The sequence below is a fragment of the Parus major genome, chromosome Z, assembly GCF_001522545.3.
Source record: "Parus major isolate Abel chromosome Z, Parus_major1.1, whole genome shotgun sequence".
NCBI lineage: Eukaryota > Metazoa > Chordata > Aves > Passeriformes > Paridae > Parus > Parus major.
The window spans coordinates 33,956,506-33,974,568 of NC_031799.1; the positions used below are offsets into that span (position 1 = coordinate 33,956,506).

Genomic DNA, 18,063 nt, shown 5'->3' on the forward strand with positions numbered 1-18,063 from the left:
AACTGTAATGGCATATATTTTTCCCCTTTCAATACAAATTGAAGAATTTTGCTCTTAGTTGCAATTTTTCCTTAAAAAAATCCTTAAAATGCCTTAAAAACCCTGGTAAGCTGGCAGAGGACATAAGGAGAAAGATGACCACCAATGACTATTTACAGACCAGTTTCTTAAATTAGAAAATTAATTCTTATTGGTATATTAGCTGTACTTTATTGAACTTTGATTCAGTAAATTTGTCTGCCAGTGGGTTGTTTCTATTTTTAGTAAGCTTCACGTGTGTAATTACACATATTGATTGTCAGGACGGTCTTGATGGTGCACAACATCATTCAGTTTTTCACTCAGATTATTTGTTTCTATTGCAGAGAGCATGAAAGGCAGAGCCATATTGGTTTGGAATCCTCCAAACTGGATTTCTGACAGCAAGTGAACTTTTACAGGATGAAATAATTCTTAGCGTTTCTGCCATTTCAGACAATGCTGAATAACATATCCATCTTTACCTCTACACAGCAGTCATTTCAGAATCCATTTACATGTCTGCAGTATGCTCTTTTTGAAAACTATGGTTGGAAACTATATTTTGCAAATAACTCCTTATGTTTTTCTTTCTGAAGCCTAAGTTGCTGTTTTCACTACCTGAAAGTAGTCCACTACTTGCAAGTCAGTATTGGTGGAATGTCCACTCAAGTAATGACTTGAAGGAGAATTGCAAATTAAAGCCTTGGGGAGTAATGGATTTTGTTACCACATGTCCATTATCTGCCTTCCATTCTACACACGTTTATAGACCCTTATCCAGGGACTCCATGGTAAAAAGGGAAGTCTGTTACTGCTGGAGTGTTCACTCTATTGTGCTTTCCTGCAGAAAATGGTCTCTCTCAGGGTATGTGCATGTGATGCAAACATACTCAGATGACTGTTCTTGGTACACGTGGCTGTTTGAACCATTATAGCTGCCTTGATAGTAAATAGCATTGTAGTCTTAAAGCCTGAAGTAACTAACTTGAATTTTGAGTTACTGTTTTGGTTTTGGTTTTTTGTTTTTTAGGAACGAGTTAAGTCTGTCTTCCATGCCAAAGAATTTGGAAAAATTATAAATTTTAGAAGTCCAGAGGATGCTAAGGTAAAGTCAAAATACAATTAAAATTATAGTGGTAAATTTGACTTAAAAAGTCAAAATTTTAACAGAAATAATCTTAACCTGAAACTACGTACATTTAAAATTCAGTATTTCCATATATCTGTTACACACATGGAAGAAGCAATAATTTACTCAGTATTGAATTCTAAAATACTCAATTCCAATACCAGACTTTTCTCCACATAAATCTTTTGAATTACAGTAGTCTGACAAAAGATTGATTAAACAGGAATGCTAACCAAAACTAAACAATCTAGAATGTGAATTAAAATAGTACATTTTAATAGAACAAAAGTATTTGCACACTACTTCTAGTTCCAGGTGGTGGGCAGGGGTGGGCTGTTACTGCTCTGCTCTTCAAAATACAGGTTTTTCTGAAGAATGAAGACTATCCTTAATAAAAATTCCAGTAGTTTAATTGATAAATGATATTGCTGCTATTTTTTTATACATTTTCTCTGTAACATCTTCATTTTGACATCACTAGCTTTGACTGTAACAGATGGTAGGAACAGTTCAGATCTGCTACCAGAACTATAAGGTGAAAGTTCGGCCTTGTTTTTAACTAGTATAGCTGGTAATTTTCACAAAAAATGAATGAGTCTTGTATATGTTTTAGTGGGGTGTAGTTCCCTGGGTTCGTGGCTACAGACAGCTTGCAGAAGTTGCATTCTCTCATTAGTTCAATTTGCTTCTGCATCTTCTTACCAGTTTAGTTTGCATTTGTCTTTGTGAGGGTAGTTTCTAGCTACACGTAAGTGATAGCAGTTACTTTCAGAGGTAAGATAAGAGTCCTATGCTAAATTTGACTTGCCTGTAATCACTGAAGGTACTGAGCTTTTATTTTTTTTCATTTTGACTCTGGTGGAACAAGGGTGGGCACTACTGAGATCCATTAGTCTCTCTGGGAAAGAAATCCAATCTATGCCCCAGCTAAATCAGAAACAATTCCAAAAGTGAAATTAGTACGTCATGTTACATATACCACAAGTCTTAAGTAAGGAAAAGAAAGGTGAAAAATTTGAGTATATCTTTCACAAAAATACTGGGGTGTGTACTTTCCTAGAGAGGCACAGGAACCTCACAAAGCCAACACAAATGTTCATATGAGGGGATAGAACCTCATACAGTAACACATTCTGATTTATAATAATCCACTCATATTTCTTCAAAGCAGTATGCATATCTTTTATGGCAGACCCTTGATATAACTTCATGATCTACTCTAGACTTCCATCTCACTGCACTTTCCCCCAGCCCTCCTTTTTTTTTTCTTCAATACTCTTGGGAAACTAATTTCCCTTTTATGTAATGTAAATAGTCCAATATGAAATTCCTTAAAAGGAACAAGATCTAGTTAAATAAGGCTTTTTTTCTAAATAACCTATCACACTGCTGCTGTTACTGTCTTCTGACTGCTGTTGTGATCCTTGCTTCTCTGTTGTCTCTGATTTGTCTAGAGTTGTAGATGAAAGCAGAGCCAGGATGGGGATTAAATGTTGTCTTCTTTTCTTTTTCAAATCTTATTCCTTGAAGTACAGAGCGGGAAACAAGTTTAATTAGACATGGTATCAAATGTCAAATATTGGTGCTTAAATGGCTCCACTTTTGTTAGAAAGCCAGGGGTTTATACTCACAGAATAATTTTTAACACGGTCTTAAAACTCAGTTAGGAAGAGAGCAGGTAGTAAAGGCAGTGACAAAAACCATTCTAGTTTTCAGCTGCTTTGTCTGTTTTGTACCACAGAAAGATTTTAATTTTTACTTTTTTCTTCACACAGTGGATCCTGTCTAAACTAGAAGAAGTACGAGAGAGTCATCCAAAATTGTAATGAATGGAAAACACCAAGATATGAAGAACACTGAACAGCTTCCTTTTAATTCTTCTTTCACAAGCAGAACTGTTTGAATATCATCAACAAAAGCAAAAACAGGAGGGAGGGAAGATTTATCCAATTATTTATTATGGTCACAACAGTCTATATCAGAAAAACAGATGATGTTAGCTTAAAAAATACGTAATGATAAAAAATGTCTGCCAAGTTTTGTCTTGGTTTGCTTGATTTTTTAATGTAAGTATTTCAGATTTCATTTTTTATATAAGCAGTATAAAGTGAGTTTGTCTTAATCTTTGATACTGAAATTGAACTCTGGAATAATTCTTATGATACTATTTGGAGCAAACCTTGTAATTTTGATTTAATTGTGAAAATCAGTACTTCATGTTTTGGTTTTAATATGACTTGAGGCTGTGTTGAAATACAAATTTCTTTGTCAGAGAAAATGTTAACTTAATCACTAGTGTTGTAACTCAGAATATAAGAAGGAGGCTACTGATTAGAGAATTTGAATTTAGGTCACGAGGGGCTGCTTAGTTGACTATACTAGGGCTTTTTGTAAATGAATGGACCAGGTCACATTAACAGTACACTGTTGCTTTTAGTGTGAACTTTTTTACAACCTACTCAAGGAAATATTGCAGCACCTCTATCAATTATTGCAGAAAATTTAACAGTTTACAAAAATGCGTATTGGGGACAATTAACTCTGCACTAAACACATGAATAAAAGCCTGTTATTTTAAATAGAAGTTAGAAATAGTCTTGCAACTCAAGAAGGAGTTTATGGGGTTATAAGTGCACTGTTGCATACCAAATATAAATGCCTTGAATTACACAATATTGTGTGCTAAGCAAGTGACTAGTGAAGTCAAATTTATATTAAATAATAAATATTATATGTCACAGTTGCTTTTATTAACTTTTCTTACCCAATGAAACTTCGTTTCATATCCAGACAGCAGCATTTTATTAGCTTGAATGTCTGCAATTCTGTTTATTTCTTAGATGTCGTAGTCATAGTATTGTTGAATGGCCATTTACTGCAGTTGATACAAAAAGTACATGAAACAATAGTGTTACATGAAGATTTCTATAAATTCCCATATCAAATTCTTCAAAATATCTTGTACATATAGAAAGCACCTACTGCCAAAATATTATTTCCAAAAAATAGTTTGGAATATTTATAGCTACAGGATAGAATTCTAACATTGCTGATGATGCTTGAAGTATCCAGACTGTTCCGTTATTGTAAATCTAAAACAACTAGCGTGTAACCTATAGTTGCAGATATTTAATTTACTGTAAGTCTTGCCATTGGTGTTTAACCATTTAGCAGATTACTAAATACCAGTAATCTGGCAATTTTCCCCATAAATTGCAAATGGAATAAAAATATTATAAGGGGATTAAAGACTATTACAATGATGGTGTTACTCCAATCATTTTGTACACCAAGTACATACCAAGAGTATTAACTCAGGTTATATCATGCCAAACTTCCATACTTTGCCTTAGATAAGTCGTAGTTTTAGGTGAACGGAGTACCATTCTTTATCTGTCTATTTGTTTTTCATCTGTCATTTCTGTCTTAGGCATGATAGTTCATTTAAAAGCCTTATAATGTTCTTGATAAGTAGGTGGTCTCCTCTGCATCCCCAGCATTTACTGCAAATTTCACTTACAATACATCTTGTTTGTTCTTGTACATTCCCATTTGTGTGTAGCTTTTCCATTTACCAGATTCTAAATATTTTCTCTCCACAGAGCCTCTATTTTAGTTATTTCTTACATTTATTTTGCCAACAAACTCGAATTCTCAAATCTTAGCTGGCACTTTGGTAATATTTAAGCAATTTAACTCCTAATGTGAAAGGATTTACTTTAAATGTGCATATTTGTGGTTAAGCAGTTCATGTTTTGGAAAAGATATAAATTCCCCCAGACTGGCATTTTTCTTACAGACTTTAAAATTATTTTGATCTTCTTCTATCTAAAAGCCTTAAGACAGAGTCTGAAATGTCCAGAAGTCAATGTGGGACTTCTCTTCTACGTCCCTTGGTTTCCACTTGTAATGAAAATATGATTTTCAATAGATCCCTTTTCTAGTCCATAATTCGTGTCTTTTGACTTAGTTGGTTTTTTTTATAAAGCTTTTCCATATAGTCATGAAAGAATTTTGTCATTTCTTGACAAACACCAGTTGTCTTCTTTAACTATATATCACCCCAGGGTGAAAAGAAATGTATTTAGAGACTTGTGCCATCATGAAATTTTCTGGATTACTGCCGGTTGTATGAGATGTCTTCTCTGCTGTGCCTCATTTCTTATTGCAATATGCATATTTTCTTCAACAAGAAGGCTGAATAGGTATGTTAGCTTTTATTGAAAGGGTATATGCAACTAGAAAAGGGGATGTCGATAAAAATTAAAATGTAGGCATTTAGTTCTGCCCACTGTGGTGTTTAAAAGTGTATCTTGACCTTTACTGAAATGCCACTTTCAGTAAAGAAAGAACCACTCCTCTTCAATATGACTGTTATGTAAAATTAATACATTTAAGAAATGTCATTTGTGTTCTCAGTTTGATAAGGGTTACAATTACCTCTAAGAAATTGCTGAAACATTTGTAAGTCTGATTGTCGCACTTCCTTTTTGTTCAGCTGCATGGCTTTCATGGCATGGCTCTATTGGTTTCCACCCCAACTTACCCCACCCTTCTTTAAATCTTGAATAAAGATAAACTGAATTTTATTTGACTGAAATGTGATTATTACTTGCTTTCTTTATGTACTGCTTTAATTAACAAATAATACCGTTACTCAGAATTTCATAGATAAAGTCAAATCCTGTCTCTGAGTACACATGGTCAAACTTTTCTTGCAGCCATCTCAGGAAAACAGAATTACAGATTTTAGAACTTAACCTTTCGTTTACTGTTCTAAGACAAGTTTTTAGTAACTGGATTAACACATGTAAGTTCCTTTTAAAATTGCTATTTTGGGGGTGTGGAGTTTTTTTTGGCTTTTTTTTTTTTTTTTTTTTCTGTAGCTGTATTGAAAAAGACATAATGATGTTGCCAGATGATAGAATCATAGAATGGTTTGGGTTGAAAGGGGCCTTATAGATGACCCAGTTCCAAACACTTTCCACTAGACCAGGTTGCTGAGTGGCCCATCTAACCTGGCCTTGAATAGTTCATGGCTGAGGCATGGACAACTTACCAGGGCAATCTGACTGCAGTGGTTCCTCACAGGAAAGAACTCCTTCCTGACACCTTAATTTAAACCAACTCAGTCTGAAGCTGTTCCCTCCCTGTCCTGTATTGTCAAAAAGTTCCACCCCAGCTTTCTTGTAGTCCCCTGTAGGTACACAAGGCTGCTACGTCATCTCCCCTGCCCTGCCCTGCCCCCGCCCTGCCCCTGCCCCTCATCGTCTTGTTCAGACTTCGGTCTTCATGAAAGAGCTACTCCAGCCCTCAGACCATCTTCCTAGCCTTCCTCTGGACCATCTGCAACAGGTCCATGTCTTCTATTGAGAGCCACAGAGCTGGCACAGCACTACAGGTACAGTCTCATGAAGCTGGAATAGAGGGGCAGAGTCCCCTCCTCCCCTGCTAGCTGCACTGCTTGGGATGCAGCCTAGGATGCATTTGGCTGGGTCATCTCCAGCTTCTCATTCACCAGCATCTCCAAGTCCTGTTCAGGGGTTCTCTCAATGCATTCTCTACTGAGCCTGTACTTGGGCTTAGAATAACCCAAGAAGATGGAACCTTCTTTTGAATTTTTTTCTCATTATAAAGATTCTGTATGTATGCCGTTAGCTATTTGTTATCTTTAGCATTTTACAAAATTATTCTTGGGACTTGGACTTGGAAATTTTCTGCCTAGTGTATGCAAGTACATCTATGCATCATCTGGGAGACAAAGCTTTATCTAATCCGTGCAACTATGATCTTGGTCACAATTTTTGCTTTTGTGACTGCAAGAATCTAAAGTTAACTGACCACACCCACAAGATTTAATAATTTGGATTTTATTGTCTTCATGGCAAATCTGGAACAAGAATTCTAAATATTCTTGTAATACCTCAAGGGAAGAGTAAATTTGTTTTAAGTCTGTTCCAACAAGAAGTAAAATAATGTCTTGCGTTATTTTTTTTATTTTAACTTGTCATGGTACATCAAAGGTTTCCACAATGCCAGAACAGGCATAATGAGGTAGGACACTAATAGGCAAAAAGGGGTAAAAACGGAATTCCCTTTTTGCTCAATGTCTCCAAGTGTTTTTTTGTCTTTGTGTGTGTTCACTCCTTGTTGCAACAAGCTGATTGAGAACTATGTGCAGAGGTTTGTCTTGGTAAGCGCCTTCATGTATGCTTTTAATTGTTGTGTATGAAGTGTGACAATAAAGCAATCTTGTTCCGATGGGTCCTGCAATGGTAACAGTCTTACCATCTGCAAAACTCCAGCAAAGCCAGGTTCCCACATTCATGGTGCAAGTGTCCTACTCACATAAATAGCTCTGACTCTCAGAAGAAACCTCTAAGAATTTAATCATATTTTTCTGGAAGTTCAAGGAGGCTCAAAACTGGATCAAGCAGTCCAGGCTTTTGGGCATTTCATATGCTTTCTTCTTAATAAATCTGCTGCCCTTGAAAAGTATCTTGTTTACATCTTTTCATGTGACTGAAATTTTTGAAGTAAGATTCCATTATCTTTGGATCTTACAACAAAAAATGCTTTTGAATTATTCTCTGAGCAACAATTTAGGACAATAGGTCAGAGGACTTAGCATGACATCAGTACTTCTAAAGGAGGGTTCAGATGACATGTTGGGAGCATGGATAGTCACACAGATGGGCTGTTTTATTCTGTGCTCTCTGCCACCCCCCCACCTTGGCAGGCTCTCATTTAGCAAGTAGCTCAGTGTCCTGTTCCTCATCCCAGGGTGTTCTTCACTGTTCCCTGAGCATAGAAAACTGCTACTCTCTGTGTATGGACGCAGTGTTATATGTCAGTGTCCTTCACTTCCTTAAAAACATAAAAGTGTTGTTAAGAAGGGGCTTCTGCTTTTCCAACACTAAAGAAAAAGCAGATGAGTCAAATGTTACAGACTGTTTTCTTCTGGAAACACTACTTTTTCCTGTACTGCTGGCAAAAAGGATATGTATTGTTTAATATGTGGAAGTGCAAACATCTTTTATGAGCAGGGAAAGGTCAAGGTGTGTTTTTCCCAGGACTGAGCTGTAAGAGCTATCACCTGGCGGCATACACAAAAGCAATACTCAAACTGAAAAGTTAGTGCAACTTAATTTTTTTTCCCCTGCTGCACAGAAATTACTATTTTATGCTGATAGTAAAAACTATTGCTATGTTTTTTTCCCTTAGAAAAATGGCATTTTCATGTATTTAAGTATAGGAGAAAATCAGCACATCTTTTGAGGTTAATTACCACTATTATGAGGCTGCTCTACTACCATGCTGTACTCACCAGTGTTGCTGGTGTTGCTGGTAAGCTGATCAAGTGCCAGTAACCTCTATGAGTTTTGCCTGGTAAGAACAGCTTTCAAAATTGCCCTCATGTCTTCATTATTTTGTCTGAGGATTGTTGACCCAGTGCCATTGGTGCTGTGCCGTTGGTGGTGTTGCCATCTTTAGTGGAGGAGTTTGTAGTTGGGCAGAAAATGTAGGGGTAGGAGGATGGCTGGAAATCTAAAGAACTCTGCTCTCTAAGCTGTGGAAAACTACCCATGAAGCTTAATGGCAGGGGAAATGCAAAGTGCAAAAAGCAAGTTATGCTAGGGACTTGGAGGAATTTATGGCCTAATCACAGATACCTGTGGATAATCTTTCACTCCCATGGCAGTGAATGATAGGAGCACTGTGCCTTGCTCTTTGACAACAGTGTTATTGTAAAGCATTTGAACAAAAAGATAGTGATAAGCAAGAGTCAGCAATAATTAATATTTTGTAATTACTATTAGAACTATCTATTTCCTATCCAAGGAATTCGGTCTGTCAAGACTACAGAGAGCTGCTTCTACAAAGTGTAATAGGCTTTCCCTAGTGTTTCAACTACATTGCTCAGAACAAGAATATAAAAATGTCTAGCACCCTAAAAAAAACCTAACTTGATAGTTTTAAGGCAATACTGTTTCAGATTTTATAAGCTATGTTTGTAAATGCTAAATAAAAAAAATCTTAAGGAAATACCAACTGGACATCAATATAGCTATATACATTCTTCTAAATACACCTGATTCTTAAAGCTGTCAAAAAAATAACTCATAGGCAAAAATGAGATGGGAAATATGAACACAATACTTTAAGTGTACAATTTTAAAAGTAAGCTTTAAAATGAATTCTTTAAAATTCTTTTAATCCCTATTTCTTCAGTAAATATAAATTCCCCTTCCATTTCCATACACGGTATTTTTAGATACCTTTTTTTTTTTAAATCATCACAGGCTGTGTTATGAGCAAGCTACACTTTGTAGCTGCAACCATGTTTTTCTTTAAAAAAGGTCAAACTCCCTCAGGTTTAATGGCCTTGGTAACAGCAAAGACAAATTGAGTATTTTCTGTCTGAGGCACAAGTGGGAAAGTTGTGTTCTTATTTGGATTCTGTTCCAGATACAGCTCCAAAATTAAGTCTCTGACAGCTTTGACTTCTTGTTTGAATCATAGTCCAAAACACAATTTGTGGTTTTGAACAGTTAAAAGCTATGGGTTGAGGAAGAAAAATGTAGACAGTATCAAAATAGGCTAATTTTGTGTTTAAATGTCAAATTACCATAAGGACATATGTCCCTGTTAGGTTTTTTTTTCATTCATATGTTAGTGGAACAAAAGCTATTTGTAACACTGATTTCTGAAATGTGTCAAATGCTTTCTCCAAAGGTAAACCTTAAAGGTCAAAATAATTTTTTTCCAAAAGTCTACTGAAATTATCCAGCGTATATTAATAGTTTGCTACATTGTCATAGTTTGTCAATGACCATGAGAGAAATTAAGTTTTTAACACACACAAAATAAATTTAAAAAGAGTAAATAAGATTTTCTTTGGCCAAGAAGGGAACATGTGTTTTCTCTGTAGCAAATAAATTAATGTAACATTTTTAATTTCTGATAGTAGGATTCAACATAGAATCATAGAATCATTTAGGTTAAAAAGACCTCCAAGATCATCAAATTCAACCTTTGATTGATCATCACCTTGTCAACTAGAGCATGTAACAGCCATTTTCTTGGAACAAGAAAACAACTGTTTCTTGGAATGCCTCCAGGGATGGTGACTTCACCCACCACATCCCTGGGCAGCCTATTCCTGAAGCTCCCCTGGTATAGGATGAAGCTTGGTACATGTCTTGCACAATATAATCCTGTATTGTGTAATAGGATACCTAATCTTTTTGGTGATGTAAAGCATCAGTAACATTTGTTAAGGAAAGTTATTCAAGCTGCCTTTATAACTGACTTTTTCTCTCAACTCCACTGAACATAATTTTTCTTTAATTTAATTTAATTATTTCTAATTAATTTAATTTAATTTAATTATTTCTATTATATGGCAGGAAGAATAGAAGTATCTACTGTTGTGACCCTTTGCTTTTTTTTTGTTCCCCCTCCTCCTTCTCTCGGTGTCTCAACCTTTCCATAGCTTTATCTAACTTGGAAGTTGTAAACACACTTCAGGGCTTTAGCATATTTATGAGGGCCCTCTCTTCCAAACAGCTACAGTCAGGAGACAGAAGCTGTTGTCTCTAGATGGAATTAAACTACATTCCCATAGGAGCACCTGGGTTACTACAAATACCTTGCCTCTGTACGACACCTTTCCCCCATCCAAAACTTAATTAAATAGTAGTTCAGCATGCACAGTAATTAGGCTGCTTGAATTGGAAAGCTTCTTTCATGTAATGTAAATCTTCCAAAGCCATGTTTTGAAACACCATTCAAGTTACTGTGTTAACTTTGGACAGTAAAAGTAATGGAAACACCTATGTCCAACACTCATTGAATGTGAAAGCTTAAAGGACCATAGAAGGAAAGCTGCATCAATTACTTTCACAATTGTATCCTGAATCTTTTGGCAGGTCATCTTACCTAAACAGAATATTTTCTAAATGAAAAGGACACCAAATAATTCCTGTAGTTCACACTAGTACTCCAAGAATATCTTGACAAGTTGGCACAAACGAGGACATAACAATATGACCGAGGTCAGTGAAATAATTGCAAAGGTAGTACACCCAACAGAAACAAGATGAAGGCATTATCATAAATGAATCACACATACTCAAACACAAAGCAGTAACCAGCAATCACTAAAGTGTTCCCACAGAGGCAGCTAAGTAGAAATTCAGTTGTGTATGGTCTTCAGTTGTTGCTGACATAAAACAATAAAACCCTTGAAATTTTTTTTGAATAATCTTTGCTATTACCCCAAAACATACATAGGGATTAAGATCAAGAAGAAAAATATAAATATCAATCTACTTATAATTTTTACTAACAGTACTCTATTCCCAGACTCTTCATCTGTGCTGTTTATATCACACAGTGAAGAGAAATGCTGCAAAGAAGATGCTTCAGACTTAAATATTTTTAGTATAAAACATGAGGCATTTAGTTTCTCCTCTGACTGTGCAGTTTTTAACGTTACTCTCCTTAGTTTCACAAGTCTTACGGTTTTAATGGCTGGGTTTAAATCTTAGGATGACATTCCTGTGCCTCGATGAAGTGCGTGTGTGTGTGAGCCGGGCAAGAGTCCTCTCTGCAATCTACCTTCCCGCCACTAGACGTCAACATTAGATCACCCAAAACCCTAACAAGGGTGGAAGTCTTAGGAGGAGCAGCACAAAAGATAGAAGGGGTACTCCAAATCCTACACCACAGTTATGGCACAAATCTTCCTTTTTTAAAGCACCAATTCCTCTCTCCCTTTTCCTTTTATGCAAAAGCGAGGACTTCAATGTATTCTTCCCTTGCTGCCCCGGCATCGCTTGCATTTGGGCTTCAGAATAAAAATTACTTAAATTGTAACCATGTGCTCAGAAAAGTTTTCTCTTAAGAAATTCTTTCTCTTCAATAATGTAGCAAACTATTGTTGAGATTTCACCTGTAAGTAGCAGTAAAAGGAAAATTTAATAAAATTCAAAATAAAACTAATTAATGATTATGACTGATTTCTTAGAAAATGGGGCTACAGTAGACTGCTAAATGACATCTTTCTTCTTCAACGTAGGATTATTTAAGGAAAATGCAGACAAACATATGACAGGAATGATACTGCTTGACACAGAGGAGGAGATTGCCTATGTAACTGTTCTGAGTTAAATTTTACCATAAATGCATAATATTAATATTCCTTGCTGAAATTTAACCCCATTACTTCTCAGCCTTGGCAGAAATAGAAATGTAATTTTTCTGTTATCAGAATAAAGCTTCCACAGCCCCCTTGCCCCGCCTCTCACCAATTAAATTATTTGAAAACTGGGGGAGAAACTTAGCTCCATTCTTATTTATATACAAAACATTACATGTAACTAAACTGTCTGACCTGCCTGCTTGTTGTCGATGTATTTTGTACAGCTGTTTTTCATGATTTTCCCCAGGGGAAATTCAATTATGCACAAGCTCTGTTGATCTCAGAACTAGGAGGAATGATGATACCAGTATGTTTAGAAAGCCTAAAATTAGTTTCACCTCTCCAGCTTAGAGTTTGCTGCATAGAGACAGGTATAACTGATAAAATCAGAGTAAAACTATCTCTTCTTTATGAGCCAGCATGTGCCCAGGTGGACAAGGCCTATCAGAAATAGTGTGGATGACAGTGCCAGATTGTCTCCTGTACTTGGCACTGTGGAGGTCACGCCTTGAACCCTATGTTCAGTTTTGGGCCCCTTACTCACTACAGGAAAGACACTGAGTGTGTCCAGAGAAGGGGAGCAGAGCAGGTAAAGGGTCTGGAGCACAAATCCTGTGAGGAGCAGCTGAGGAAGCTGGGGCCACCTAGCCTGGAGGAAAGGAGGCTCAGGGAATATCTTCCTTATTGCACTCTACATCCCTTTGAATGGAGGCTGTAATGAGGTGGGGGTCAGCCTCTTTTTCCAAGTAACAGGTGACAGGAGGAGACAAAATTGCCTTAATTTGCACCAGGGGAGATTAACATTGGATATAAGGAAAAAATTCTTAACTGAAAGAGTTTTCAGAACACAAGCTGCCCAGGAAAGTGGTTGAGCCACCATCCCTGCAGGTGTTTGAATGCCGTGCAGAAGAGGCACCTTGAGACATGATTTAGTGGTGGCCGTGATGATCATAAGGGTTTTTTCAAAATGAAACAATTCTATGATTAACTTCTTTAAGTCTTACTTGTTTCTGTAATTAGGCATGGTAATTACTGCTTAGAGGAGCCTAAGAGATGCTATTCCCTCTGTCTGTTGTAGTATTCTTGAATTCATAGAATCATAAAGATTGTTTGGGATTTTAAAGATGTGTTAGTTTCAACACTCCTGCCATGGGCAGGAACACCATCCACTAGACCAGATTGCTCAGACATCCTCCAGCCTGACCTTGAAGACTCAGGGATAGGAATTGTACAAACTACTCAGCGATTTCTTTCTTATAGCTAGTCTAAACCTATTTTCTTTCAGTTTAAAGCGGTTTCCCCCATCTAGAGCGACTTCCTGAATCTTCCCAGAATTCCTCAATAGCCTCAGCTTGTCCTTTCAGCAATGCCACTTTATTCACTACTACTTGTTTCATCATCAAATCAATTACATTATTACAGTACTGTAAGAAAAGATTGCTACTGGCACACAATGCAGCACATTTCCCCCTTTCTTATTATAGTCTTCCCTTCAACAAGACTAGGAATCACAAAGGAGCCTAGGAGAAATCATGCAATTTCAATCCTTGAATGCATTTAAGAAATGACTGCTATTGAATGTTTGAACCTCTTACATTTCAGCAATGCCAAGTACGAGGGCCTGCACCTGAGTTGGGGCAATTCCCAACATCAGTGTAGACAGGGGGACAAAAGACAGCAAGAGCAGCCCTAAGGAGAAGGCTACTGGGGATACTAGCGGATGACAAGCTAAATATGAGCCCTACACTTTTCCCAGTACACTGATAGATATCATCAAAACTTTTTAGTTAGATCCGATGTAAAAATGAAATAAGCTTTCTTCCCTACCTCTTATTGAGGATGCAAATGGGAGTGCTGCATACAGATCTGGTTTGGATCTGGAGCAGTGAACTTCTGAGTCTGTGGAGGACCAGGCACAACCATGTCATCTTCTGACTCTTGTTATAGGACAGCTGGGATTAGAAGAGAGTGTCCTGCAGAGCTGGGGCAGGGCTGTACTGACCAACTTATTTTTCTGCCTTGAGACTCGGCTCAGTTCATCCCCCCCTGCCAACAACTTACCTCCTAGATGAGGGTCCCAAAGGCATGGCTGTGATTGTGTGAACAAAATGGTGAGAAATATCTAATTTACATAAGAGGTGTGTACCATACAGCCACTCACTCACTCCACCACCAGCAGAATTGGGCAGAGAATTGGAAAGGTAAATGGCAGAAAACTTACAGGTTGAGATAAAGGCAGATTAATAGGAAAAGCAAAAGCCATGCACACAAACCAAGCAAAACAAGGAATTAATTATCTACTTCCTGTGGGCAGACAGGGATTCAGTCATCCCAAGGAGAGCAGGGTCCCATGTTACACTGATGTTGGAAGATAAGTGCCATCACTCCAAACAACTGCCCCTTCCTCCTTTTCCCCCAAAATTTATGTACTGAGCATGATACCATATAGTTTGGAGCACCCCTTTGATCACCTGTCCTGGCTGTGTCTCCTCCCAGTCTCCCAGCTGCCTCGCCAGTGTGGCACTACGGAAAGCAGAAAATGCCCTGGCTCTGTGTAAAACCTGCTCAGGAATAACAAAAACATCTCTTGTGTCAGCTCTGATTAGAAAGGTTAGAAGCCCTGTTTCCTGACAACACACTTTCTCCATATTTTCAATCTTACCAGGGGAAAGAATAATTTTGATTATCAATTACTGTTCCTTCAATTTACTAAAGACACAGAACAGACAGCTTTTTGTAGAGAAACTAAAGGGCACTGTCATGAAAAGGCACACCACAGCATTTTGACTGGGGTTGACTCTGGCTTCATTCCATGCTAAAACTTTGCACATCTAAGGGGGTTTCATGTAACTGTAGCTGCAAAGCCAGCTTTCTAATCAGGGTCTTGTGAAAATAATTATTTCACAAGCATCTACATCTGCAAACCTCAGTCACCTTATGTTGTCAAGTGCAATGTACCATCAGGATTAATAATCAGTTTGACAGATTATAACAAAAGGAGTTTGACACAGACAGCTAGTCTCATGGTATAATTCAAAAAAAAGTCCTACAATGAAGTGAAAAAATACTTAAAGCACCAAGTCATTATAGTATAAACCTGTGGGTGTATCTTCCTCATTCTCAGTAAGCAGGCATGTTTATAAAATGCTTCTGGTGTGGATTATAGTGGATAATACGATATGAAAGCAAGATACAGGAGTTTTCATGTTCCTTAAAATGCAGACCTCAGGATAAATGAGTATGATTAACACTAGGAGACAGTTTACAATAAAGCAGCCAGGATCTGATGGAAGAGGGGATTACTGTCAAACACCCTCTAAAATGTCCTTAGAAGCAGCAGAAAGTCCTTCAAACTGGGCAGCAGGAGAGTCCTGTAGTTTTTTATTCTGGGGAATATCAGCATTTTAACCAAGAGGCAGGTGCCACTGTGTTTTGTTTGAGTGCTTGTGTGCTTGTGTGCTTGTGTTTGTGGGTGTGTGTGACGATTTACAACAGGAAACTTTCATTGTAGGTAAGACCAGTGCAATGCCAGCTGTTTCAGCCTGACTACTGACTATAGGCTTTGATGTAAGCTACATCTAAGTTACGTATTTTCTGTATTGCATTCATGGTCAAGACAAATAATTGCAACTGAACTGAAAACCTCTAAACCATTGGAAAATTAAGTAAAGGCCCAAGCTGTATTCACAGCTCCTCCAGTATACAAGAATCAGTTCTGCTAACCACTACTTTCTGTTTTTACATTGTTGTACCTCTCTGATTGAAGGTTTTCTGAGGATTATTGCCTTTTATTGGACTTTGAATCTATAGCTCTAGCTATTACTGTACCTATAGCTCTTTAAGCTAGTCTAATAAAATGCTTAAATGTCCATTTTTTCCCCCTCTTGTCAAATAATCTAAAGGATAAATGAATGAGATAAAACGTCCCACAAGGCTTGCAGGATTTTTGCTATTTTGCTGTAGAAGCTCAAAACTAGGAATTCTAGAAAAGGGTTATTAAATCTTGTCAACACTTAGAAATAACATAAAATTATATTTTAACAAATATCTTTTGGCATTTCCAACTGTGTATCATGAAAGGAGTTAAAATATCCTGAAAATTTACATCAAGATTGGAATTTTATAGAAGTCTCACCACTGAGAAGTTAGCCCAAGAGATGTGATGGAAATATGCAACATTGTAAACAAAGGAGCAGTAGCTGCTCTACAAAAAGAACAGAAAGGGCTCAAAGCAAATCTATAATCATTAGAGAGAAAACCAAGGAACAAAGAGGGAAAATATGGAACAGCACAAGCACATGTTAACGTCATTTGGTGGCAGAAATTTTTGTTAATGAAATACGAGCCACAGATTAATTCCAGGCTTCTCTCTTAATTGAAATACATATAACATAACGTGTTCTCTGTAAACACAGTATAAGCAGGAACAGCAAGAGTTACATTTAATAATCTATAAAATTTTTGTATTCAAAATATCCATGCTAAAGTTGCCTTACTTCAGGCTGAATTTTGGTTTTTTTGTAGACCTCTATGTCTTCCATGTAGACCACCACGTTTTCCACGACATGGTGCAGGTAGAGAAAAGGATACATATGACAAAACAAGAGTAAATAGCTTTGAGTATACAGAAGTAGGAGAATATACATGTCCCATTAAAAATAATGTAAAAACAAACAACAAACCAAAACCCCCAAAATCTATAATCCTGGAAAGAAAACTGATTATGTAAAATAAAAACAATGGCAAAGTCATTTGGCAAATAAACTCAAAACTGCTATCTAATATCAACTGAATACTAAAAATCTTTAAAACATGTTACATTACTCTCCAATGGGAATCAAATTTAATTCTGCAATGAAAGGGCAATGGAGGATGAATAAGAGGCACCACTGCAAGGTCCAGTCGTTAATCTGTTTTCATTAAAATGAAATAAAAAAGAAAAAAATAATCAGGAGGGGTCTTGAGTATTTCTTTTTCACTTCAATCAGTAACAACACTGGGTGAAAGCATCTTTCCCCTGTTTTGTGAAGGTGACAAGAAAGAGACATAAATGCCAGGTGAATGAATATAATATTAAATGGAACTCACAGTAAAACAAATCTTTGTCAGGCAACAAATAACACTGCAAGTGAAAAGTAATTTTTTTAAGATATATGGATAAATTTTATCTCCAGCTGTTACATGTAATGCTATTATTTTAGTAAAGCTTCACTTTTGGAGGGTTTGAATCTCTGTGCTTGGAAACAAATTGTATCTGGCTTGATACCTTGCACCTCTATCCTATTTCCTAGGAAACTAAATATTAAATAGAACCCCAAGCAGTGCTGAAGGCTGTAGGCAGAGTGGCTGGAAAGCTGTCCAGAGGAAAAGGACCTGGGTGTGCTGGTTGACAGTAGCCAAATATGAGTCAGTGTGTGCCCAGGTGGCTGAGAAGGCCAATGGTATCCTGGCCTGTACCAGCAATGGTGTGATCAGCAGGGCCAGGGCAGGGATTGTCCCCGTGTACTTGGCTCTGGCAAAGCCACACCTCAAATCCCGTGTCCAGTTCTGAACCCCTCATTACAGGACAGACATTGAGGGATACAGAGTGTAGAGAACAGCAAGAGAGCTGGGGAAGAGTCTGACAAACAAATCCTGTGAGGAATGGCTGGAGGAACTGGGGTTGTTTAGCCTGAAGTGGCTCAGAAGAGACCTTATCACTCTTTAT

The 18,063-nt window shown here is 37.2% G+C and overlaps 1 protein-coding gene across 7 annotated transcripts in view; it reads left to right on the top strand.

Annotated features, from left to right (window-relative positions):
- Positions 1-5,744, top strand: part of VPS13A (vacuolar protein sorting 13 homolog A) — a 111,656-nt gene extending 105,912 nt beyond the window's left edge. For 5 of the 7 annotated variants that reach the window (XR_004500561.1, XM_015652863.1, XM_015652865.2 and 2 more), the window contains 2 exons: positions 1,052-1,126; positions 2,926-5,744. Coding sequence is in view for 5 of the 7 variants with exons in the window: in XM_015652863.1 (XP_015508349.1) it covers positions 1,052-1,126; positions 2,926-2,976 (126 nt within the window). In the remaining 2 variants the exon portion in view is untranslated. The other 2 variants (XR_004500562.1, XM_015652866.2) reach the window with 1 other exon arrangement.
- The last annotated feature ends 12,319 nt before the right edge of the window (positions 5,745-18,063 follow it).